Source organism: Crocodylus porosus, unplaced genomic scaffold, assembly GCF_001723895.1.
Source record: "Crocodylus porosus isolate Cpor-Errol unplaced genomic scaffold, CroPor_comp1, whole genome shotgun sequence".
Taxonomy (NCBI): Eukaryota; Metazoa; Chordata; order Crocodylia; family Crocodylidae; genus Crocodylus; species Crocodylus porosus.
The window spans coordinates 31,762,816-31,788,282 of record NW_017728917.1 but is presented as its reverse complement, the minus strand read 5'-3'; the positions used below and the strand labels follow the sequence as shown (position 1 = coordinate 31,788,282).

The 25,467-nt window shown below is 40.4% G+C and overlaps 1 protein-coding gene across 6 annotated transcripts in view; it reads left to right on the top strand.

Annotated features, from left to right (window-relative positions):
* Nucleotides 1-25,467, top strand: part of ATG7 (autophagy related 7) — a 285,204-nt gene that overhangs the window by 95,980 nt on the left and 163,757 nt on the right. For 5 of the 6 annotated variants that reach the window (XM_019537035.1, XM_019537037.1, XM_019537033.1 and 2 more), the window contains one exon: nt 9,778-9,858. In XM_019537035.1, coding sequence (XP_019392580.1) covers nt 9,778-9,858 — 81 coding nt within the window. Of the gene's footprint in view, nt 1-9,777; nt 9,859-21,585; nt 21,619-25,467 lie in introns of those variants that run through there. The other variant, XM_019537036.1, reaches the window with a different exon arrangement.

The following is a 25,467-nucleotide window of genomic DNA, read 5'->3' as shown; positions in this document are numbered from 1 at the left end:
AATGAAACCCCAAGAGCCCTGACTAACCACTGGAAGATGCAGGAAATACTAAGAGCAAGCGACAGATTGACACCTGTGGATATATTCCTTGGCAACAGTTACAAGGTCATATGGGAGTGAATCTTCCAGAAAAAAGGAAGAAGGAAACGCATATAAACTTGAACTGGCAGGCCCACCAGGCACTCTCCATGTGGGCACTGAACAGGGTTCGAATTATAGGGGAGCTCGGGGGTGCTGAGACGAGATAAGAGACAAGAGCACCCCCATAAGAGATAAACGTCATCCCCCCCCGCCCAGCCCATCCCACACCTCAGGCAGCAGCGGCAGCTCCTTTCAGCTTCTGGCTGTCACTTCTGCAGACCCCCACTCAAGAATTGTAATGTAATTCAAAAGCTGATGCAGAGTTTCCAAAGGCAAACCTGCTGGTGGAAGGAGAAGCAATTGATCACCTCCTCTGGAGCTGCCGATATGCTACAGAGGCATGGGGGAGAGTAGGCCAACTCCTCCAGGCGGTGGCAGGGGTCAAGACCCTGACCACAGAGGCAGCACTGTTTGGTTATTGGACCCCAACAGCCAGCTTCAGCAAATTCATATCCTGCTTCAGGAACACCCTGTAGAAGATGAGAAGCCTGTTCATGTGCAGGCACATGAACCTCCCAGTCAAGAACTGCATCAGAATGGGAGTAAGTGAGCTATAAGAAGATGGGAGAAGAGGATGGGGAAGAGATGACAGAAGACCTGCAGAAGATGAAGGATTGGCACATGCTGCTTAAGAATGAGACCAGCTGAGAGGATGATAACAATGAGGAGGAAGAGAATGACAAAGATGACTTAGACTAGAGATGGCAGAGCCATGAAAGGACTGGGTAAAGAAACAGAAAAATCATAGGGGTGGAGAGAGAGGAAAGGAAAGGGGAAGAGAAGGGCATGGAGGTGGTTTACGTTTCTTGTAACAGGTAGAGGAAATGGCAGCAGGCACACAGGTATGCAGGTGCTGTTATTGTAACAGAAATGATAGTTAACTGTAGTGTTAACAGGGATGATGACAGTTAACTTTAGTGTGTTATGTTAAGTGAACTGTGTCAGTCAAGTGACAGGACGGTTAAAGTACAAGTGTGTATATATAGGTTTATATATGTATAATATCTATTTTTGCAAAAAAAAAAAGGCTTTTACTATATATAAGTAAGTACAGAAGTGCTGCTTAAAAATTATGTTCACGGAGTCTCTGCTCTTATACTTGCAGCAGTTTCCAAAAAAGGTACAATTCTTGATGAACTAGTCTATGTTGGGGAGGGGGCAGTGCCAGAAGGGACTGCAGAGAAAAGTATGGGCAGGGGGGAAGAGAGGACAATGGGGCTACCTGGCCTCCCAGATGTATTTTCCCCTGCTATAGGAGTGGGAGGGTGATGAATTAAAGGCGGACCTCCAATAATTACATTCAATACCTGGAAATAAGTAACAAATGTATATATATTTTCCATATATAGAATATAAATATTGGGGGGTTGTCTTGTAGTCAAGTATAATTACAGCTATATTCAGGGTCATCTTATATTCAGGTGCATACAGATAACTTCTATCACATCCCCTGAGTAAGATGCATTCTAGTAATCCCTAACCGCTAGGACTGCCTCCAGTAGGCAGAGAAATAGCTAAGGATACCCACCATAAGATGAAGCAACCCAGAAATTACTCTACTGTCCTCAGCCCCCACGGTGTTCAAGAAACTAAATCATATACCTTGACTTCAGCAAGACTTTTGATATCGTCTCCCACAAAATTCTTGCAAACAAACTAAGGACATATGGGTTGCATACATTGATAGAAGGTGGATAGAAAACTGACTGGATCATGGGGCTCATGTGGTTGTAAATGATGGCTCGATGTCTAGTTGGCAGCTGGTATCCAGTGAAGTGCCCCAGGGACCAGTCCTAGGGCCAGTTTTGTTCAATATGTTCATCAGCGACCTGGAAGATGAGATGGTGCACCCTCTGTAAGTTTGCAGATGATATCAAGCTGGGGAAGTACTGGAAAGGCTGAAGTGTAGGTTTAGGATTCAGAGAGACATAGACAAATTGGAGGATTGACCAAAAAAACCCTCGTGAAGTTCAGTAATGACAGGTGCAAAGTCCTGCACTTAGGATAGAGCAATCACATGCAAGGGTACAAGCTGGGGACCATTGGGTAAGCAGCAGCTGTGGAAAAAAGGACCTGGGGTTACAGTGGATAATAAGCTAAATATGAACCAACAGTGTGCCCTTGTTGCCAAGAAGGTTAACAGCATCCTGGGCTGCATTGGTTCGAGAGTTGCTAGTGGAGAGAGTCCAGTGGAGAGCAACAAAAATGATGAGGGAAAAATGGTGAGGGGGCTGGGGCATGTGAAAGGAGGAGAATGAAAGCACTGCAGAGAAGCACCTTGAGTTGATGATATCAAAAGGTATAACTCGTAGAGGGACATAAAGTTTATAGGAGCTGGTACAGGTAATGGGACAAGAATCCAGAGTTCCTGTTGAAACCACTCTTGCAGCAACAGCTCCAAGACACCATTATGGGGCCTGTGACTTATGAGGAAAGACTGAAAACTGGTCTTATTTAGTCTAGAGAAGAGAAGACTGAGTGGGGATTTAATAGCAGCCTTCAACTACCTGAGGGGTGGTTCAAAAGATGATGGAGCTAAACTGTTTCCAGTGGTGGCAGATGATAGAACAAGGAGCTACAGTCTCAAGTTGCAGCAAGGGAAGTTTAGGTTAGATATTAGGAAGAATTTTCTCACTAGGAAGTCAGTAAAGCACTGGAACAGCTTACCCAGAGAGGTTGTGAAATCTCCATCATTGGAGGTTTTTAAGACCTGACTAGACAAAAACTTAGCTGACGCGATCTGGTTGGGGGTGGTTCTACTTTGAGCAGGTAGTTGAAGTAGATGACCTCCTGAGGTCCCTTTCAAACCAAATTTTCTATGATTCTATGATAAATTGGTGCAGCCCAGAATAAGGGACATAATGTATTGCACTTAACATCATAATTCTTTAGTTTATTTGAGCATTTGTGATGTTGTATATAACCCTCTTCTGCTTCATACTTAATTCAAACTCCAATGACTGTGAATGTGTCAGTTGTCTTCAGTTATATTGGATATAGAGAAAACTTTGAATTTTCATTGACTGAATTTTGGGGTGTGGAACATATTGTGCACTCTTGCAAGACAATAAAACCCTTTTCACTTTGTATTTGTGGAGACGAGTCACAGCATTTCCAAGCTGAAGCCCGTCTTTCCCTGGCACCTAAAAACTAGTCAGTATTGCCATATTTATTTGAGTGTTGTTATTTCTTTGCTCCAGAAATAGAGGGTAAAATTATTAAAATTTTAGTTACACCCAGGGGATGGTCAATATAAAAACAAATATTTTAATGTTGATACATCTTATGTACCATAAATACCTTCACTTTTGAGTTTGTCTGCATGATGCAAGTCTTGGGGTGTAAATTGCAACAATTCACTTTTCTCAGTGATAGTTTTATATTTGCCCAATAGCATAGTATGCTTATCACCCGGACCAAGTGCAAATAAACAGTGATTTCTGGAGCTATCCACAGGCATTTTTTTCCTTTTGAGGTGATGAAAAGGTGAAATGACAACCAAAGTAACACTTTTGTCCATTTTATGAGTAAGACGCTCACTTCCATGATAACATGCCATTGAAAAGCATTTGCCTTTTAACATAAAACTATTCTGCCTTTATTCAGAAAGAGTTCTCTTGTAGTCTTGAGGATATATATCCTCCTACAAGAAATGGGATGGTAATGTGAAAAAAATAATATTGTTGAAACCCTGTAAATCCATGTATTATAAAAATGTACAGGTTTATTTTTAAACATTTTACATTTGTATCTTCAAAAATAGTAATTAAATCAGATGTTGATGGTTTTTCTCTAATTTCATTGTGCATATGGGGTTTGGTTTGGGGGGGTTTTTTTGTTTAACCTTAGTCATGGTTTTGTGTGTCAAAAAATTAATGCTGTGTTGTTGCCCTTGGTAAAAGAGATGTGTATGTTCACAGTCTCTTTTTTTTAAAAATGACAAATCGGCACTAGTATGACCATAATTTCCTGTTCTTTGGCATCCATATTTATAGATCTCCTTTGCTTCTAAGAATTACTTTGTTTTGCCCCAATTAATACTCAGTATTGTTAGTAAAAAAGTAGTAGTACTGTTTGTATACCTACTTGCTGGCATTTTTGCAAGGTTTAAGAATTCTTTTTATGTCCCTTCCAGAATGGGAATTCTTAAGATCAGTCAAACAATTCTCTGTGTCTTATAAAATTGTTTTTTACAAAGTGGTCAGAAATACTGTGTTAGTTACAGAAGTCATTTGCACAACAATAGGTAGCTGTGTTGCAATGTATTCATGCAAGCTCAGCATTTTCCCTCTCCCTTGCTCCAGAAGTCTGGACAAATGGTTTCCTGTTGGTTAGGGAGATGTAATCCAATCCTTGTGCCCTTTGCCTGTATCATATCCCTTTTAATATAAAGCGAAGGAACTGCTTTAGTTTACTAACCTCCTTTTTCCTGTTAGCAAAATTGTCCTGGTGTTTTTCAGGTATTGCTGTCTCTTTCCTTTCTTCCCAGATATGCTTTTTCCTGTACTGTTTTAAGGACAGCTCTCTCTCTCCTCCTCTTTCTCCTTCCCCCTCCCCCCCACAACTCCCCACAAAGGGTCCACTACATTTGGATGCTTTTGGCCCTTATCTTATTGCTGCTTGCTGAGAGCCATAGTAAATTACTACATGAACAATCCTTGAAGTCTCATGGCGGTAGAACTACTTACAGAGTAAGGTGCTGTTGTGTATAAAACTGTACACTGGGATATAGTCTAGAGTTTTTCACAGACCAGTATGAGATGCTAATGGCTTGATTTATCAGTATTGCTAAGGCCCCTGCCACATGTTACACTTAAGACTTGATTAGTCAGTCAATCACATCTTTAACATGTAGCTGGGATACAATTTAAGTAAATAACGGCATCGTAAAACAAGGAATAAGCCACAAAGTTATGTAAATAATGCACACGCGTGTGTGCGCGCGTGTGCACACACACACAGACACACACAGACACACACACACACACAAAGTGGTTCTTGACACTGTTAATTGAACATGTGGCCAGGTGCACCCATGTGACTGGAAGCCCTGTTGGCTCACTCCCCCTACACCAGCAGTAAGGCATTATGGGATCTGATGTTTGATCCCACAATCATACCTACTGTGCATGAGTGGCATGACAGGAAATGTGACTGTGTGGATCACATATCAGATACTATTATACCTTTACCTGCATGTCTGACAGGGGCCTAAGTTTCATTTTATCCAGGTGGGAAGCCTGACAACTTACATAAATCGAGGCTAACCAAAGTGAGAAAAGAAATATGTGATTTTTTTTAAAACTTTTAACACAAAACAAGTAACGGCTCTTAATAAGGCACTTGGGCAAGTAACTACCAATATATGTCGGGGTCACCAAGCAGTTTATTACTATAATAAGTCACGCAGTTTGGAAACGCATGAAATTTTCTCCTTATGGTGGTAACTAGTGAAAGGGCCTCAATCTGTCTCCATTAGAAATCTATTGAAGCTAAGTTCATCTGAAAGAAGAATTTGATCACAGAATATGAATACCTAGTGTTAGGAAAGTATCGGATGAGGGTGAATTAAGAATGAACACAGCTTCAAGCTTGATTGTTTTGTTTTGTTTTCATTCATTCAAAATACAGAAAAGAAAACAGTCCTAGAGTCAGAGTAAGAAGATATATCGGTTCATACAAAAATGTCCTATAAACCCAGAGGCTGGTCCTGTCATCTTGCGCAACCAAACTGTTGTTAATTTCAAATACAGTTTTTGAATCTGTTCATGATGCTTTTCTTTCTCAGTTAACTTAGCTTTGTGGAAGGATGAGTTTGAAAAATGGTTTGGCACTAGTCCAAGGATGAGAAGCAGTTCCAGGAAAAGGAATAGTATGGCAGAAAGCCTGAGGATGAAAGGAAAATGATGCAAAATGAGCAGTATTTGAGAGACTTGGGAGAGTGAAGCAAGTGGGAGGGACCAGGAAGAAATTAGTTTTGTGGGTTTGTCAAATCTTTTAAAGCAATAACTTTAACTCAGAGTGTTGTTTGTTGCATTCATTTGATTTATTGTAACATTGGAAGGGAAGAAAGCTCTTTAAAATCTTTTCACTAGGTTTGATAATTTTGGCAAAGGACACCTGACATAATCCCTGCCCAGTCATCAAAATCTATCATTAAAGTAGTTGTGAGAGAAGAGTGTGATCTAATGAAACCTGGCCAGAGGATAAATACAATGTAAGTGTCAATGTAGGATGTTGCAGTTACCTTAGACCAATGATTCTCAACTAGGGTGCTGCAGGATCCTTTCAAGGGTTGAGCTGCTCCATGTACTTCCATGCAGGGCTGGACTGGAAAGCAGCTTTGGAAGGAGGCGATATACTGCAGTTCAGCCTGAAGGGAGATCAAATAGGATGCAGGTTCGGGATATAGTTGGGGATGGTCTTATTTTGAAAAGGGGGTTGGACTAGATGACCTCCTGAGGTCCCTTCCAACCCTAATTTTCTTTGATTTTATAAAATTCAAGGACTGTCTGCATCCAGATTCTCCAGGCTTGTTTTGTGTTGAAACACAGCTACCTACAAATTATTTAAGTAACAACATGTTCTGTGTCATATAGATTTAAATTATGGGCAGGGGTCACAAAGTTGTGCTGGACTTTCCTTTGCAATCTAGTCCCATCTTGTTTCGCTTTTGATACTGAATGCTGTTTAATTTATGCTGCACTTAATTTTCACTTTTAATGTAGGTAATATTGACAATAGATAACTGAGAGAAAGTGCTGAGGAAACTGGAGGCTTTGATAGCCTGGTAGAATCCCGGAGCTGCTATTAGTGCTTTGGCCTCCTGTGGCATTTGAAACTTTTGGCAATGGCAGGGGAAGTATTGTTTTACCTTCACATTTTGGGCAGGGGAAGATTTGACTTAAGCAGGAGGAGGATTGAATTCCTTGTTTCCCCATATCGGTAATCTTTGATAGTACCTAGTTGCCTCTGTGCATCCTGGCACAACATCCAGAATACAGCATGCCAGATAAACATGTCTTGGTAGTTGGCGAAATGTTTGACATTTGAATAGTTAATGGTATCCAGGTTGTAGCTGTATTGGTGTAGAGGAAAAAGAAATCAGGGCTCATGGTAGAGGTGACATATTTTATTACACCAACAAGATTTTTGCAAAAAAAAATTCTTTAATTGCAAGCTAATAATTTTTTTTTGCAAAAATCTTGTTGGTCTAATAAAAGATAGATATCACCTCTACCATGAGGCCTGATTGCTTGAATGGTTAATAGAATTTAAATTGTATTCAGATTTCAGAGATAATGGTGCTGGAGTTAAACAGGAAGTTTAATGTCTCTGAACTGCTGTTGCAGGCTCTCTGCTGACCTGGGATGGAGTTGCCATTTACATCATTAGTGAATATTCAAATGCTGAAGGTTACCTGGTTAAACCTAATGGATGAGAACCTGGCTCCTCTGAAGTCAGAAAGATTTTTGTCGAGACTTTCCATTTCTGGAGATTTGAATACTAAAAAATGAAAACGTGGCCAGGAAGTACAGTTGTGGGGCAACTGAATATTTTAGAATAATGCAGCAGTTTAAATATCCTCATGATATGGAATTATACAGCATATGTGCATGCATGCAGGTATGCGTGTGTGAGGGAATACCTGATATATGCCAGCCACAAAGGCCAGGATGCTCCCAGCAGGTGGCTCGGCGGCTGCAAGCACTGCTGCAAGCAGACCAGGCTCTGTGGTTGGCAGCAGCTACCCAGAGCCTGGGCTGGTCTCAGCCAGGAGGCTGCAAACATTGGCTTTAGGCTCCAGCATTAGCTCCTTACCAGCGGATGCACACGTGCCTCGGAGTGGATGGTGTGGGAGCAGCCTGAGGCAGCACAACCCCAGCCTCTCCCCTGCTGCAGGCACAGAGCTAATGACTGGGCTCCAGAGCCCATCACAGCTGTTTGTAGCCATCCTGGGCTTTGGGCAGCTGCAGCAGACTCCATAGCCCTGGCATCAGCTCCATGCTGGCAGCGATTGCACGTGCATCTCAGAGTGGACAGTGGGAGGGCTGTGCCACCTCAAGCCCTATTCCCATTGTCTGCTCCAAGGTGTGCATGCACCTGCCGGTATGGAGCTGATGCTGGAGCCCAGAACAGCTGTTTGCAGCCCCCTGGCTGCAGCCAGCACAGACTCAGGTAACTGCTGCCAACCACGGAGCCCAGGGTGCTTGCAGCAGGGCTTGCAGCTGAGCCCCCCTGACTCCCACCTGCTCTGCACCCAGCCCTGGCCCAGCCCCCCACCAGAATGAGGCTGGCGCTACTCCTTGCTAGGAGCACTGCACCATTTGCAAGCTTAGCTGTGAGGGGTGGATGGGTGGTTGGGCTGATGGGCAGGCTCTGGGCCGGGGCCTTGGCCAGCTGCACTGCAGCCCAGGGGCTGGCTCCCCAGGGAAGCACGGGGGCTCTGGCGGAACCAGGGCATTGTTGGGTTGGACTTTGTCCAGTGGCCCAGGAGCCTGGCTCCATGCACCCATGCATCTGGTTCTGTGTGTTTGTCTGCCTCTGTCTGGTTCTGTGTGCACACACATGTCTGGTTCCGGATATATGTGCGCATGGGTATCAGTTCTGGGTGTGTTCTGGTTCTCTGTGTTTGTCCATGTGGTTCTCTGTGTGTGTTTGTATGTGTCTGGTTCTCTCTCTGCTCTCCTTTTTCTTTCTCTCTTTCTCTTGTCTCTTTTTTCCTCTCTTTCTCATTGCAACATGCTCAACAAAAAGGTAATACACAACAAAAGAGGCAACATTTATGATGATTATATATACTAATATGCGGTGCATCCTGCTGTGTGTGTGTGTGTGTCACCTTTTTTTTGTTTTTCTGGCATGCTGGCACTCCGGCACCTTCCAAGATAGACATTGTGGGTTTTTTGGCATTCCAGCCAAAAATCGTTGCTGACCCCTTGTCTAGAGCAAAAAAGAAAAGATAGTATTGTACAGTGTCAAAATGGCTGATTATTCCAACAATCAGCAAGGTACAACATGGCATAAGAATAAGCTCAGTTTATTAAAGAGAGGAAAAATGGGAGAAAGGAAAAGCACCTTTGTCCTAATGTAGTGAAGAGCTCTGGCTAGCATTGGGCTGCACCATAAAGTGCTTGCAAGGTCATATGCTTTTTCAGAACCAATATACTCAACATTTCTCACACATATATGCTAATATATCTGATTCTTTAAACTTTACCTATTGGATGCATTATAACCAGACAGCACAATAATAGTCCATTTTTAAATTTCCAAATCATTGTAATACTTGGAGAAACAAATCTATTTAAATAATTATGACACAATTTTCCATTTTTTGGTTTCTGAGACTGAGTGGTTGCAGACAAAAAATTCAGACTCCAGGTGGGGCTGTGCCTCTATTCCTAGTTAGATAATTCTGTATTTTAAAAAGTCCTGTTATTACCTGTCTACAGAAAAATTAACCAAAACACAAACTGTCTCAGTACTGATTGCATAGGAAGGATTACTGAGGCCACTGTTTAACAGTAATAAAGAATCTTGTTCATCTTCTGGCTGAATGTCTCCAACTCAGCTTAAATTTGGAAATGTATCATTATTATTGCGAGCATAAGCCTGCATCTTCTTTCTTTCCAGATTCGTGGATTTTTATCAAGATTTGATAACGTCCTTCCTGTGAGCCTGGCATTTGACAAGTGCACAGCCTGTTCTCCCAAAGTAAGTCTGAATTGTTCATTTATGTCTGCTTTCTCAATGGTCACAGTTCCAAAATCTTGTCCTGTTTTATAGGCACTATAATTTAAATCATTTTGGCCTGACTCCCTACTTCCTAAATTATTATATGGTTTTCTTTGTGGATAGACCTGTCAAGTCCATCTCCTATTGTCTCTGCTTAAGAGCTTCATGCTGCAATATGAAAAACAAATAAAGATTATGTTCAGTTTTAGGGACACATAATAAATAGGTTTTCCCCTTAGATTTCAACAAAAAGGCTCCAAAGTCAATATGTTGCTGTCGTGTTTATCACAGAGACATTACCAAATGTTTTTTAAGCATACACTTAAAGAATAATCTTTGTTTGTAGTTTGCTTGGGTGTCCTTAATTACATGAGAAATAACGCTAAGTGTCTGTCTACCTGTGCCTGTCCTGCACTAGGGTATCTCTTTGCAAATATGTAAAGTTGCTTTAATGTTTGATGCCTTGCCGTGAGCACTTGTATTCAGGGATAAAATAAATATCATCTTCATAATACTTTTTATTAATGAAGCTCCTTCATTTTGATACTGGTGGTGACCATCCTGAATCAGCTAATGCATTATAGCAGTTGCTAGGATTTTGAGTTGAATATTGCCAGAACACTAGTGTCCACTAGTATGCGTCTGTGTGAGGCCTCTTCATTTGTGGATTGTTTTCCTGTATTGTAGCCTTGAAAGCTCTTGGCAACTTTTGTAAGGTTGCGTAGACTAAGTTCAAGTAATCTTGACTGGGATATCTCAGTATGAAAAGGCCATGGTTTGACTCATTATTTGGCGCACATTGGAGTGCTATTAATTCAGTCAAGTCTTCCCACTCTCTTTACTAAATTCATCCTTTGTATTCCTAATACAGATCATCAGCTTCTGAGGGGCTATGGATCTTTTGACAATGAATGTACTTGTACAGGCACTACCTTTTGTTGATACAGTATTCCTGTCATTCTTTTAGGGCAGCTGACACATTAGTAGGCTCTTGGGGACTTGAATGTGCATAATCTTTTTAGGAGCTCAGGTGTTAGGCTTACAAAGTGCTTTTGCTGGGAGCAGATCCCTACTTTCTTGAATGGCTGAGCAATCAGGATGTAGTAATTCTTTTCTTCTTTTCCACCAGTACATTTTTTTTAGAGGTTTGGTATGTATCGTGTCTCCTGTCTCTCCTTTTTAAATATGTATTAAAGTACAGTTTCTGATATTTCATGTTTAATTTTCCTCTTAAATAGCTTTTCCATTGCCTATGTGTCTATTCTATGAACAGATGACCCTATATTCTCATGAAGTTTTATCCAGACTTCAGATTATATATATATATATATATATATATATATATATATATTTTTTTTTAATGAATTTAGAGAACAGTAAATGAAATGCAGGTATCCATATCCATTTCTGTAAGCAAATGATTTCCTCTTGATGGTCATTTTAAGAGTCCTGTTTTACATAAACTGACTAGATGATTTAGTAAAAGCTGACTTGGATTTTAGCAGCTGTGCTATTCCCATAGAGATCATTTTTCATGTGGTTAGAGGATTAAATTACTTTCGTGCTGAAAATGTTGCTTCATTGAGACAAGTATTTCCTTACAGTAGAAACATAGCATTTGTTTACTTGGCTAACTTTCCCTTTATTAGCATAGGAGTATGTCAACCCTTATTATCTGGAAATCTGATACTAATACTTTGAAATGACAGATTCAATTACATTTTAATCTTAGCTCTGGATGAGAATTTTTTAATGCATAAACTTTGCATAGCTTCACCCTAGTTCATATCAAGTTTGCCACTGATTCAGATATGCTCTTCTGCAATATAAATTCTTATGGGTGTCCAAAAATCTCACTTTAACCATCTTAATTCATTTTTCTTTTTCGCTAATCCTGTTCTTGAGTTGTTATTGTTTTATATATTTTACATGAAAAGGAAATTTTTAAAATCAAAAATAAAAACCTAGTGGGTACAGCTAGAAAATTCAGGAGAGGCAGCTCAGCTCTAAATATTTGAAACTTAGATTTAATTTCACTGTGAACTAATTATTGACTTTATTGTTCTATTTCTGAAGCAGAAGAGCTCCAGACATGTAAGTATCTAGCTGTCCCTTAACCAGATCTATCCTGAACAGGCTACATGCCAAGGAGACTCACCTCCCTTAGGTAGTCACTCAGGAAATGTGGGATGGTCACAGGAGGGATCACTTTTGTATTACTATTATTGTGGGTTAACTATTCCTTTATTAACACTGGACATGCACAGGCTGGAATGACAAGCAGTCTCCTCCAAGACTGCTGACTCTGATGTGCTAGCTTGATGGTAGGCCCAAGAGAGTAATTTACATGTATACTTTCTCTGGTATCTGGGAGTTGTACCATTGTTGGCCTGGGGAGGAAGAAGGAAGTCTCAAGTTCTTCAATATAGGATGTATCTCTTTATAAAAGCACTCATGTCTCTTGCATAAAATTTATTAAATGTTGCACAGCTAAAAGGGGCTGTTTATCGTGTTCATTGCTCATTGGAAGTTGGGGACAAAACTGGATCCTTCTTTCTTGGGGAAAGTTCAGATATTATGGAGAGGGGTACTATTACAGACATGTGGAAAGGTAGAAAGGAACTGATCCAGAAAACAGTAATGCATGTAAATATTTTTTTTGACTTTGGTGGAATGACTCATGCTCAGATAAATTGCCGTATTAACATTTGGTTGCCTGAGAAGGTTAAAGAAGAATTACTAATGCTCGAAAATTATTTTCCTGTTTAATCATAACATTACATATTTTCATTGCCACTCAAATGTAACAGAATATAAAAAATATAGGCATCTGAAACCATAAATTCCCATAACCACCCTTTTCCCATCAGATTTGCAGCACATGCTTATTCCTAGAGTTTCAGATGGATACCATTTCACATATTTGAAAGTCTAAAGTTCAACCCTCATCATGTTTGGAAAGTGTTTCTGATCTGAGAACAACCCTTTAAATCAGTGGTGCTCAATCTTTATCCCTGGCCAGCTAGCTGGGCAGTGCCCAGTCTGTCTATGGGCCAGATTAGGCCAGTAGTTCTGATCCAGTGTCTGAGATGGGTGCAGTGGAGCCTCATCTAACTGTATTGAGCGGGATGGAGAGCAGCCCAGCTCAGCTCCGTTCAGCCACATGAGGAGAAGGGCACATGGCTCAGCCCTGATTCAGCTGCACAGGGGGAAAGAGGTGTGGTCTGGCCCCAACCCATCCATGCAGGGAGAGGGGTCTTGACCCTTCCCTGACTTGGTTGTACAGGGGACAGAAGATGTGGGAATTTACCAGCAGGAGAAGAAGGTGGTGATATTAATGGCTACTGCTTCTCCATTGCCAAATTTCCCAACCCATGGGTACACCCATGGGCCAGATGCCATGTCTCCCTGGGCTGCATTTGGCCAGTGGTCCAGAGGTTGAGTACCTTTGCTTTATATTACAGACTGTGATCACTGATACATTGTGCCAAAAATCTTTCTAGTAACACAAGGTATCACATCATAGGCTATGTGAGGAACAGATGTAAAGGGGAAGCAATTAGGAAGCATTGAATTCCAGTCCTAATCCTGAACCAGTTCCTGTTAAGCCCCACTAGGTTTGAGTATGATCTCCCTGTCTCAAATTGTCCCTAGTTCTCTCGTGGCAGCCTTCTGGAGAGGTGGAAATGGCAGCAATCTATTTTGTCTTAGTGTAAAACATTTAACAGTAGTCTTAATGATCCTATGAATTAGATAAGTATTATCTGTTCCCAAATGGCATTTAAAGGAAATAAAACATTGACTGAAACCTAGTGCACATTAGGAAAAAATTCTCTGATATGTTAGAGGCAAGGATTTTTGTGGGTGATATCTTTTATTGAATCAGCTGCTTGGTTGGGATTGACTTAGGCAAGGTTTTGAATGCAGTATGTGTCTAAGTTTATGCACGTTGGTTCAGTAAAAGATATCATCCACAAAAATCCTTGTGTCACCGGTATTTTGTGGACCATCACAGATTCATCACTCAGCACTACCATTTCTGGTATGTTGCTACTTTTGCTAGTCCTCCTAGAAAAAGTTTAAACCAACATAGTTTGGTATCAAAGCATACAGGCAGACAGACGTGGAAAATGAAAAATACCTCTCTAATGGAAGAAGAAGTACATCAGCTTGACCTGGCTCCCCAGTGTCTGTATAGATCAGGTGCTTTAGCAGTGCTTTTTGTCACTGATTCAATCAGCTATTAGATAAAAGCATCAAAAAGCTTTTATGTAGCTCATGATCTATACAGATGTTGGGCAAGCCGGGTCAAACTAATGTGATGCCTCTTCTGGGCAAGTGCTGCACTTGGTGTAGGGATGTACTGAGGTGAAAATAAAGCACTGTTTTGGGGTTTGGGGTTTTTTGGGGGGGGCGGGGGGGAAGGAGGTTCCCCACATCTGTAAGCATCCATAGATTGCTAGTATAGATTAGTAGCAAAATGAAGAGATCATAGCTTAAATTTGCTGAAGTATTTCTGCTGCTTTAAACTCTATCAACACTAGGCTTTTAACTATGTGGATAAGTTATAGGAAATCTCACCCGTAACAAGGGAAGATGCTCCAAAGCTGGTAGAACCTAGTAATGTAGGTCTGGCTTGTGAGGCTGAGTGACTTTAAACTGTCCATAGAATTCAATGACAGAAGGCTTTATTGATTTCTTCCATAACACAGCCCATTGTATTTTACCCGTCTACCATTATATTTGTTTTGATACCTTGCAGCTGATGACAGTTGGTTTAAATTTTGAAATTGGCCCCTGTAAGCTTGCAAATGTACATACTGTTGGTTTAGTGCTATTTTCTGTTTGCACAAAGTAAATGCAATGAGATTTGTTATCACTGGCACTTGTGTAATCCATGTTTATTTCTTTTATGTCACTGATCATTTTTTTGTTTTTGGAAAGAGTTCAGTATTGAGGTTACCCCATGTTCAGCCCTTGACTACTTATATTTAAGAAATCACCATTCATTATTTTTGTCCCGAGCAACACAGTAAGTGTTAGAGCTCCTAGGCATTCTACCAAATCTTCTGATATTTTCATTTAATGACATGCTGGAATCTGCCCCCTGTTCCCAACAATCATGCCTCCTGCCATGCAAGACATGAATGGCAGGAGGTGCAGCTATTGGGATCAGATTCAGATCATTCCATTACTACTTGCCAGTGCAGAGAGAGGCCCCTGAACTGGCAGGTTGAAAGAGGAGTACCCATATCTGAACCTGGATTGACCATCAGCTGATAGTTGACTGGCCCTTTGAACCACACCAAAGATTCAGCATTAGTGCACTTGGGGCTGGGGCTCACAATCAGCTGACTATTAGCTCCAGCCCCAGACTGCACTGGGACTGGCTGGAGTCCCCAGTGCAGTGAGATGGCAATCTGATTGTCAGCCCTGGCTGGGATAGCCCCGTGTCCACTTCAACACTGGGGCTGTCCAGGCCAGGCCAACAGTCAGTTGATTCTCAAAACCCTAAGCCTGGCAATTCTAGCCTACCTGTTGAGTGGGTGGAGGAAAGGGGGAGGGGGAATGGAATCAGAGGCTCATGGTGGGGATAGGTGGGTAATACACACTTTAAAGCCTCTGGGGTGCCAGCTCCTCAATCCCCAGCTGCCCTTGCCCCAAATTATGAAGTGCCCACAGCTGGGGAACAGAGCTTCCAGTTCTCCTGCTGCCACTTCCACAGACACCCTGGGAACATAAAGCAGGCACACAGATGGGAAACCCAGGTTCAGGGCACAGTGAGCCTGGACTGGGGAGATGCTCCCTGATGTCAGGTTCATGGTTCCTCTTCCCTTTCACATTAGCAGCAATGTCAACCTCTAACTCTGTGCCCAGCACACTGGACCCTGGTATTTCTCGTGGAAGTGGCTTGCCTGCTAGTTAGCTCAAGCACACATTCTTGAAAGCTGATTTTTTTAATCTTTCTACTTTTAAAATATTTATTGCATTTTTCTTAATAAAAGGACAAATTAGCAACAAGGTACAGTGTGCTTTATTTTGATTCAAAAGTTGTGAAACAAAGAGAAGGTATGATACGTGCTGGAAATGCCACAGCACATACAAAGAACATATCTAGATGAGAATGTAAGCAGTGATGAAATTTAGTCTATTAAAGGGTACTGGCAAATGTGGTTAAGAACCACAAAAAATATCAAAAGTAGGTTAACTTGGAACACAACCATAGTGGTTACATGAATATACCATGGGATAGAGGAAGAAATCAACAAGTATTGCTTATTTTTGAGCAATGAAGAGTAGAGATGTGAAGGCCTGGAAAAAAAACAGAAAAGTTTGAAAAAAAGCCTTTTCTTCCCTGTTGTTTTCTGAGGACTTTTTTGTTTTTTTAATTGGGGAAATTGAAAAAAAATTGGAGAAATTAAAAAACCTCTTATGAAATATTTTCTTTTAGAATGATGAATAAAGTGTTTAAGACAAGGTGTTCATATATTGCTACCCTTTACTACCCCAAAATGTTTTCTAATAACTGTGTACTAGGAAGACTTTTATGCAAGACTGTCTACAGTACCAGATCATTACAATTCCTGTACACCAAGGACAAGCAATACAGTACAACTCTCAAAATCAAGAGCAAGACGCATTTCTGCCCCCAGGGGGCACTGCCATTTTCACAAGAGAAAGAAGAAGCTTTCAGTGTTGCCTTTGCTTGTGGACTCCCTCTGTTGTTGACTTTTGATCTAGAGATTGGTGGATCTGCACCTGTCGTTCTGATTAGGCCTCAAAGGACTGGGAGTGGACACTGGCAACAGCATCCATTTGTTCCTGTAGAGATTAGAAACAAGAAGCTTATAGCCCTGCTTGCTCGAAAGCCTCAGGAGAGGAGACAGACAGAGCAAGCCTAAAAGTTTGAAGTTGAAAGGCACCTGCCTCTTCCTGGCCTTGTGACCTTGAGATTCACAGAAGTACAGAAGCAGCACACAGAAGCTGAAAGAAAGTATACTTCTTTATTGAAAGGTAGGAGTTTAAATTTCTCTGAATTCTGTGTATTAAACTATATTTTAACTGCATTAGTATATTTTATAATCTATGTAAATCATAATTGAATTCCCACTAATCTTATGTTTTGTAACAAATCACCCAACCTTAGCAGTGAGGTAAGACCTGCAGGGCAGGGAAGTTGTTCACAGTTAGCTCTGAGGAGGCCTCTCCTCCATTCATTACTAAATTTGTACATGCTGTAGCTTAGTGTTTTGTTTGTATGTATATATGTGTGTGTGTATGCAAGCTAGCCACTAAATTACATTTTTCTTTTTTCTCCCTCAGCACAATGGTGCAACCAACTTCTAGCATTTCCACACTGCAAGTTATTCTGGGGGAAAAAAGGTGATTTGCAAATACTGTCAAATGAAACATGCATTTCCAAATGCTGCTAGGATGACCAAACACATCCTTGTATGTAAGAAGTGTCCTGCAGACATTAAAAAATCCTTCATGGGTGTAGGTGCGGAGGAGGTAGATCATAATGATGATCGTGCAAGTAGCTCTTTCCAACTTTCTCGATGCAGAAGTCCTACTGCTGCTGCTTCTTTATAACATCAGCATCACAAAGGGTTGCCCAACGTCCTCTATAACCAAATATTGCAACCAACTGTATACAAAAAACTCTCAATAGCTTCATTTGTAGACAAGATGACACCTGAAAATCAGGAAAAAATGACCAAGCTCTTGCAAGAGGAATATATACTTCTGGGATGCCATGTCAATGACTGAAAATGCATACTGGCAGGAAGCTTTTAAATTACTAAGACCATCATGCCATTTGCCCAGCAGATATTCTTTGAGTAAGCCTCTTTTAGAGTCAGAATATGAATGTGTAATGCAATTTGTGCAAGGAAAAATTAACTTAAGCACTGTGTTTTGCAGTACTTACAAATGGGTGGACGAATGTGCAGGGCAAAGGATTCATAAACTTTGTGATAACAACACCTCAACCAGTTTTTACAGAAGCATTGAAACAGAAGAGAACGGGCATACTGCAGAGTGTATTAGTAGTAAAATATGTGAAGTCCTATAGAAGATTGGAAGTGGTAAAGTATTTGCTTTGCTGACTGACAATGCAAGTAACATGAAAGCAGCGTGGGAGATCATAATGGATAAATATCCACATATTACTGCAATAGGATGTGTATCCCATGGGTTAAATTTGCTTATTAATGACATCATGAAATTGGACACTGCAAAAAATCTATAGAAGAGCAAAAGAAGTTATAAAACATGTAAAAGCTACTCGTATTGTAGCTGCGGTCTTTAAGAAGAAGGAGAAAGAAAAGAATGCAAAGAATAAAACAGTGATGCTCAAACTCTATTAAAATTCTGTATTACAATTCAATGGGGTGGAGTGGTGATCTCATTTGAAAGTTTACTAAAAAAAGAGAAGCTCTTCAAGAAACAGTAATGATTGAGGATCTTAAAGTACCCAGAAGTGTAAGGAGCGCTGTACTTGATTAGGATGTCTTTTGTGTTGAGCTGCCGAACTCCCTGAAGGTTCTAAAGCCAATTTTTTCAGCAATCATTGCATCTGAATCAGACAGTGCACTTTTGTAAGACATTCCTTACCAAATGGCCCAGATAAAATCAACTGTTGTTGAACATCTAAGTGTATCTCCACTTACAAGTACAGAAGAAAGAAAAGTGAAAGACTTTATGAACGGATAGAAAGAATTTTGTTGCCAATCAATTCATGCAAAGGCAGAAATGTTAGTGATGTTAGAGTACTGCATTTGACTGGATTACAAAACGAGCAACACACTTAGGACTTGATGTTGGAAAGGTACTTTCAAATGTTGCAGAATACAGAACATCTTCAAGTATTTGGTCCAGGAATGCAGTTTGGGACTCTGCCAAGAGTATCCCTTGTGCAACATGGTGGCAGGACTTTGCACAACACAGTCTCTGACTCCTCTTGCTTCTCGCCTGCTTCAGATTCCACCATCTTCTGCAGCATGTGAAAGAAACTAGTCTGTTTGAAAATACTCATACGAAATAAACTAACACACCAATAAACTAAAACGTTGAAAGAGTAGAGAAGCTTGTCTCAATCCGGGCAAACCTTCAGTTTTCAGAAGTCCATGAAGGTGATAAAAATGAAGGATCAGAAGAATCAGAAACTGCTGATAGTGATAGCTCAGAAAATGAGACTGGTTAGACGAAGTTTCATGTAGCAGAATTTGTATTCAATGAGTCTTGGGGTTTTTTTCCTTTTTTTTCTCAGAACTTTTTCTAAAAATGAGTGCTTTCAGTATCTACTTGACACTGCAGAGGGAACTAAGCCCAGAATACATAACAACTTTCTTTTTACTATAATATTGATGGTTTCTTTTATTTTAACTTTAATTTTTGCCTGCTTCTCATAGACTGGCAAAAACTAAGAGATGTAAGGTTCCTTAGAGTTCAGCAGCTTGTAGCTCCATTTGTAACAAAAATTGAAAACTTTTAAAAATAAATTCAATTAGTAAATTTGTAATTATTCTCGGAATAAACTATACTTTTAAATTTAATAAATATACCAAACATGATAATTTTATGAGCAAACCAAGTTACACATAATACATTTTATGTTCTTAAAGTAGCATAGTGAATTTAGATCTGTAAAGGGTGCTAAGAAAATAAGTATTGCATATATTTCTATCTTTCCCCAAATTTCTGTTTTTTCCCGGAACTAGAAAAAGATCTTTTTTTCCAATGGCTTCAAAATTTCCAGAAATTTTACATCTCTAAAGAGCCTGGGCCAGCCAAAGGTATGTAGGAATGGTTTGGAATTTGAGTATATCATTTTTTGAAGCATCTCATTTGGGGAGTAACATCTTGTAGCTGTTCTGCTTTCAAAAGACTGTAGGGGATATATAAAGGAATACCATAACAATTGAATTAAGCCATTTTGTCCTATAATTTTTCTTTGAGTAATGAATGGGAAACATACAAAAATGTGGCAGGCAAGAAGATAGGTAATGATGCTGGATACGTATCCCACACAAGCAGTAGTGGAAAAGGCATGTTAAGCATATGCTTAGTTTCAAAAGATGCTGCTTGCAAGATACTCCAGCCCATACTCCTAGCATTTGTCTGTTGTTCAGAGAACCTGACATTTTATTACTATTCCTGAGACTATTGTGGAAACAAGTTTTGTTACTAGAGAGTAGAAGTTATGGCCTATAACAGCTCTGTACTAAAGTCATTCAGGCAGTGATGTGGATGTAGATGTATTAACAATTAATAGGCGATGCCAGTTACTATGCCATCAAACAGCCTACCATAGGCAGCAGTGTATAACAGGAAAAAAAATAGACTTTGACATTGTGTTAACCAATGTAATAAATTTTCTGTATATCTCATCATCTGGAGGACTATACAAAATAGTACCAGTGAGTTTACATTAGCTTATTTTGCTGTAAGTCTCTGAAGGGTAGCCATGGATTCTTTCCAGGAAAGAAATTCTTGGAATTTCTATGACACATAAATATCTTCTCTTTCTCCCTCTCTCTCTCTCCCTCTCTTTCTCTCTCTCTCTCTTTTTGTAAATAGCAGTTGCTTTAGACCAGTTTTTTCACCCATCTCTGCTTATGTTATACCTTCTGAATTAACTACTAAATCCATCACTTATGTTCTTCTTTACCTTCTCAGGCTAAGTTACAGTATCTAATGTTATTCACAAAGACTATGTATAGTAGGGACATTCCAGTTCAAGAATATATAAATTATAGTTTTTGGATTTATCTTTTTTCCCCTGGACTCATCTCATCTCATTCTAGTTACTGTTTTCCAAACTACAAAATCATAAATTCTCTGCATAGTGATAAATTACCAGATTTGAGGACCAAATTAATCCCTGGTATAAAACTCCGTTGACTTGAAGAGTTGCACCAGGGACTAATTTGTTCCTGGTTTTTTCTCTTGAAGAAAGAATCTGGTATGCTTCACAGTTATGAGTCAGTAAGAGATCATTCAGTCCCTAGTATCTAGAATTGACATGGTTTTTAGAAGGTTAAAAGTCACGTGGCATTTTATTGATTAAACTACCCTCAAAAATATGTTCACATAGGGCTTGTGTGGGGTTCATGTGAGACTGCTCTGGGCTCTCAGAGAAGAATGTGTCCTTTCAGAACTTCTGACTGCAGGGTAGGCTTCCATAGGCTAGTGTGCAGATTTGTATTGCCAAGCATTTTTTAGGAAATGTATATGTTTGCAACTAGATTTAAATGTTGAAAACTGGAGTGTCATATTTTCCACCCACTTAGATTTTTTTAGGAAAACCAGATATTCTTATCTGGGTCTTTACTAAGATAAAATAAGCTTACTTTACTCCAGCAGATATAATTGCCTTCAATAGAAGAGGCTATTTACTCTGTAATAATTGTAGCTATTTGATCTGTGAGATAGAATGTAAATGGTAGTTTGAAAGACTGTTCAAATAAGAAACGAAAACATCCTTTCTCCTCAGATGTTCTTAGATCTGGTTCCTGTTGCATGATAGAAAAGGCAGACTTCATTCCCTTTGAAGGAAAGCAGCCTTTTTAAGAACTTTGAAAAAGCAAGTTTGTTCTCAAAAAACTATACTGGAAAGCTGATATCCTGGTGTACTGTCAGCATCATAAAAGATTTGAATTTCCAGGAATTTATTTTATTATTTTTTCTTGCTTGTTGTTGTAGATTGGAATCCAGAAATAGCTGCCAGAGGAGGGATATGCTTCCGGCATTTGTTCTGCAATATTAACTGTTGAGAGTAATTTCTATATTTTAAAGTATTTTCCAAACAGTGTCTTTAAGAAGGAACATACCTGTTTGTAGATTCAAACTAATCATTAGTGGATAAGTACATCAATTTCTGATGTAATTATGCATTAATTTTAAGTTTTGGAATAGGCACAGGGATTTTGTTTTCTTTCAGTAATTAAAAGTGAAGATTGTGTACTTCAGCCTGTTTTAGCTCCTTTGAAAAGGCTTCCTTTGCTTTCAGAGGAATCTGGATCAGGTTCTTAGGGTAGAATGTTCTGAAGCTTCTGGGTCAATTAGAGTCTTTTGAAAGTTCCTCTTTCAAATGTTTTCTTTCTTTATATTCCCTCCCACCTCCAGATATTGGACAGTATGTGAAAATGTTCGTCCTGGTCAGTCCCTTAGACTGTTCTGCATAATCAGCTCTCATAGCGCATGCCATGTTGTCTTATTCTTCAGCTCTTATTTTTCAGCAATGATATTTCAGCACCTGTCAAGATTAGGTACTTTCGGAGCTTTCTCTGGGTGTCAACAAATAAAACAGTATCAATTTTAAATTGTACTAGTTTACCCTGAGTCCCACTGAGCCACTGTGATTACTTATACCACTACAGGAGTGAAGAGTTAAAGTGCAGAATTGCTATGAATTTAAATTTGAATGAAACAAGTTTAAATTCTACTGAACTTTCTCAGGGAGAGCAGAGTAAGTGTGCTACAAGGGAAAAAGAGTCCTTGCACTAGCAAAAGTCTCTTATTTTGCTTTACTTCCTCAAATCTGTGCACAGATGAAATGATACAGCATTGTAATGAGGGAAAAAGGGGGGATTTGTGATTGCACATCAGCTGAACTGTTGTACCTGTTTTGTGTGTCTACAGTGTATCAGGTTTCAAGTTATAGTGTGTTAGGTCCACTTACATTGGTACAGTGGACAGCTGAAGAGTTACTTTGGCTCATTGTAACCTGGAGAAAATTACTTTGTTTGTCCACACCCAGGAAAAGCTCTTTAAGTGCCTGATGCTAAGAGGCTCTGAAGTACCACTGCCAAGAAGAAGCTTAGGAACAGAAGGTTGCTAAATGGGGGAGCACTGTGACAATAAGCCTGGTCTATCCAGATTTAAAGGTAGTGATTTAGGTTCATTTACAGTGCTATAGGAGCAGACAGAGGAAACAGGGTTACATTGGTTCAGCTGATATGTACTGCCACCCAGTAAGTCCTTAGGGTTCCTTTGTTTAAAAAGTGTATCATTGTGTTTGTCCACAGCCTCTGAATGAGAAATGCAGAACAGGAAACTATGGGTCACTATTCATTCAAAGATTCCTTTTCCTTGTAGGACATATTAGTCTGCTCTCCTTGAGAAAAACCAGTAGGAATATGAGTGTTGCCATTACTGCTTGATGCAGGTATAGACTGACATTCCATTTTTAGCAGATGAGTAACATGTCTGTCACCAGGGGATGGAGACAAAAGCCCAAGGAGAATAAAGACTCTGGAGATCTGGATAAAAACTTAACAAGGGAAAGCAATAATTGAAACCTCAGCAATGTTCTCAGGGAGAGGATGGAACAGTCAGATAGATACTTGAAAACTTCATGCACTAATGTGAGAAGTATGGAGAACAACCAGGAAGAATTGGACGTCCCTAGTACAAGCACAGAATTATGATGTAATTGGGATTACAGAGACATAGTGGGGTAGTTCACATGACTGGGTTATAGTCATAGGTGATTATAGCTTGTTCAGGAAGGAAAGGTACAGGGGAAAAAAGAAAATGGCATTGCCCTATATATAAAGGTGATGTACACATGTTCAGATGCATTATAAAGTGGAAGGTATGCCTGTTGAAAGCCTTTTGGTAAAGGTCAGAGGAGAGAGCAGTAAGGGGGATGTTTCTGTGGGCATCTACTTACAAGCCTCCAAACCAAGAGGAGAAGGTGGGTGATGCCATCTGTGGTAAAGTTTGGGTTCCATGAGGGGCCATGTTGCTCCCTCATGGCTACACAACTCTTGCCCTGCTCTGATGCTAAGGCACGCTCCCCTTCTTTCCTGCCAAGCCTTCATGCATCTATTGAATATTAGAAAGGAAATCTGTCTAAGAGTCCTAGAGCGAGTCCTCGGTTCTGACCACCAACAAGTCCCACCCGGACCTGCTGGTCTTAAAGCTGCTTTGCGCCTAGTGGGCCCCCTCAGCCCACACAAGCCCCTCAGGGTACATGCAGCCTTAAGGACTATTCATGGCCTCCGAGCCTCCCCACCAGCCATGCCCATGCCTTGCAAGTATTACTATGCTATAGTTCCCTTGTAGGGGCCTTGGCCTTCTCAGCCTCTGCCCCTTTTCTCTCACTGGGCCTTCTTTGCCAGGCCCACTGTTCTGGACCTGGCTTCTGGGTACCAGCTTTTATTTTGATTATTTTAGTCTTGGCCCCCCTGGCCCTGTCTCCACCCTGTTCTGGACACTGAGCTGACTTTAGCTTTGTCTGGGCCCCTAGGCCTATCTGGACTTGAGTTGCACTCAGCTGCAGTCCTTCCCTAGACTGCCACCGTATAAGTCTCAAGGCCACTCTGTGTCCTGGGCCCCCTCAGCCCTAGGCAGGCACCAGGCACTTTCATGCCCTTGGGCACTATTGGGATCTCCCTACCACCTCTACTATTCCTAAACCAAACTGCTGATTTACTATAACAAAGTAAAGAGGAAACTATAACAAAAGCTGTAACACCAACTAACCTGCTCTGGGTCTGAATGTAGACAGTGGTTACCTGTCTGTACAACAGGCTTCCCCTTATCCTGGGTTACATTCCTTTGCAAGGCAGCAGCATTCTGTTAGTCTCCCCCAGGGTAACACCAGTGCCAGCTAGGAGCTCTCCTGGCCCCTCCTGCTCCCGAATTCCTTCCTCTACAGCCTTCAGAGTATGGGAAACAGAATTGACCCCAGAAGAATAGAGGAAAAAAGGAGTCGTCATAAAATTGTTTTCACTTAAATGCACTCACACGGTTTAGGGTTGCACGCTTGTCAACAAAATTCTTTGATACAGTTATTTTGAATAGAAATTAGAGTACTCTTGATGATGGATTTTTGAGAACAGCAAGTTGGTTTTCATTCTTCCTGTTCTTTTTTGATCACATCTTCATATCTTCACACTACTCAATATCTTTGAACATAGTAATGAATGACAGCTGCTACTTATTTCAAATTTAACAGCTACTGGAAATCAATGGGTTTCTTTGTAAAATTACTGTCTTCCAGAACCTTTATCAATATGACAGTCTTATTCAAAATGTCCCATGATCTCCAACCAGGCATTTAAGGCTGTTTAATGTTATCCCGAGCATTGGACTAGAGTGTTTCCTGTCTCCTTTCTTTGGCATTACCATTGATTTTCCTGTGCAACACATTTCATAAAAATGAAACTCCAGGCTAGACAAAGTGCTTGGGGATTTAGATTTTGCTGCTGACATGTCTTCTGAACAGATGGATAAATAAAATTAAACAAAAGACCACTAACCTAACAGTTCAGTAGCTAATGAGGTCTTTATAATTAACAAGTTAAACCAAGATTACAAAATTCAGTGTAAACTCTGATTATTTTATTCAAGAGAGGACAGCTCTGAGAGTACTTTTCCTATACATCACCTGACACGACTTGAATTCCAGCCACTGGGATGCATAAGGCAACCACTTCTTTTGTAGCTTTCTCCAATATGGAAATCCATCACTATTACTTTCAACACAGACAAGAGCAAGGTGATGCACCTCGGGAGGAACAACCGGCACCATACCTACAGGTTGGGGAACTCCCCTCTTGTCAGCACGGAGGCGGA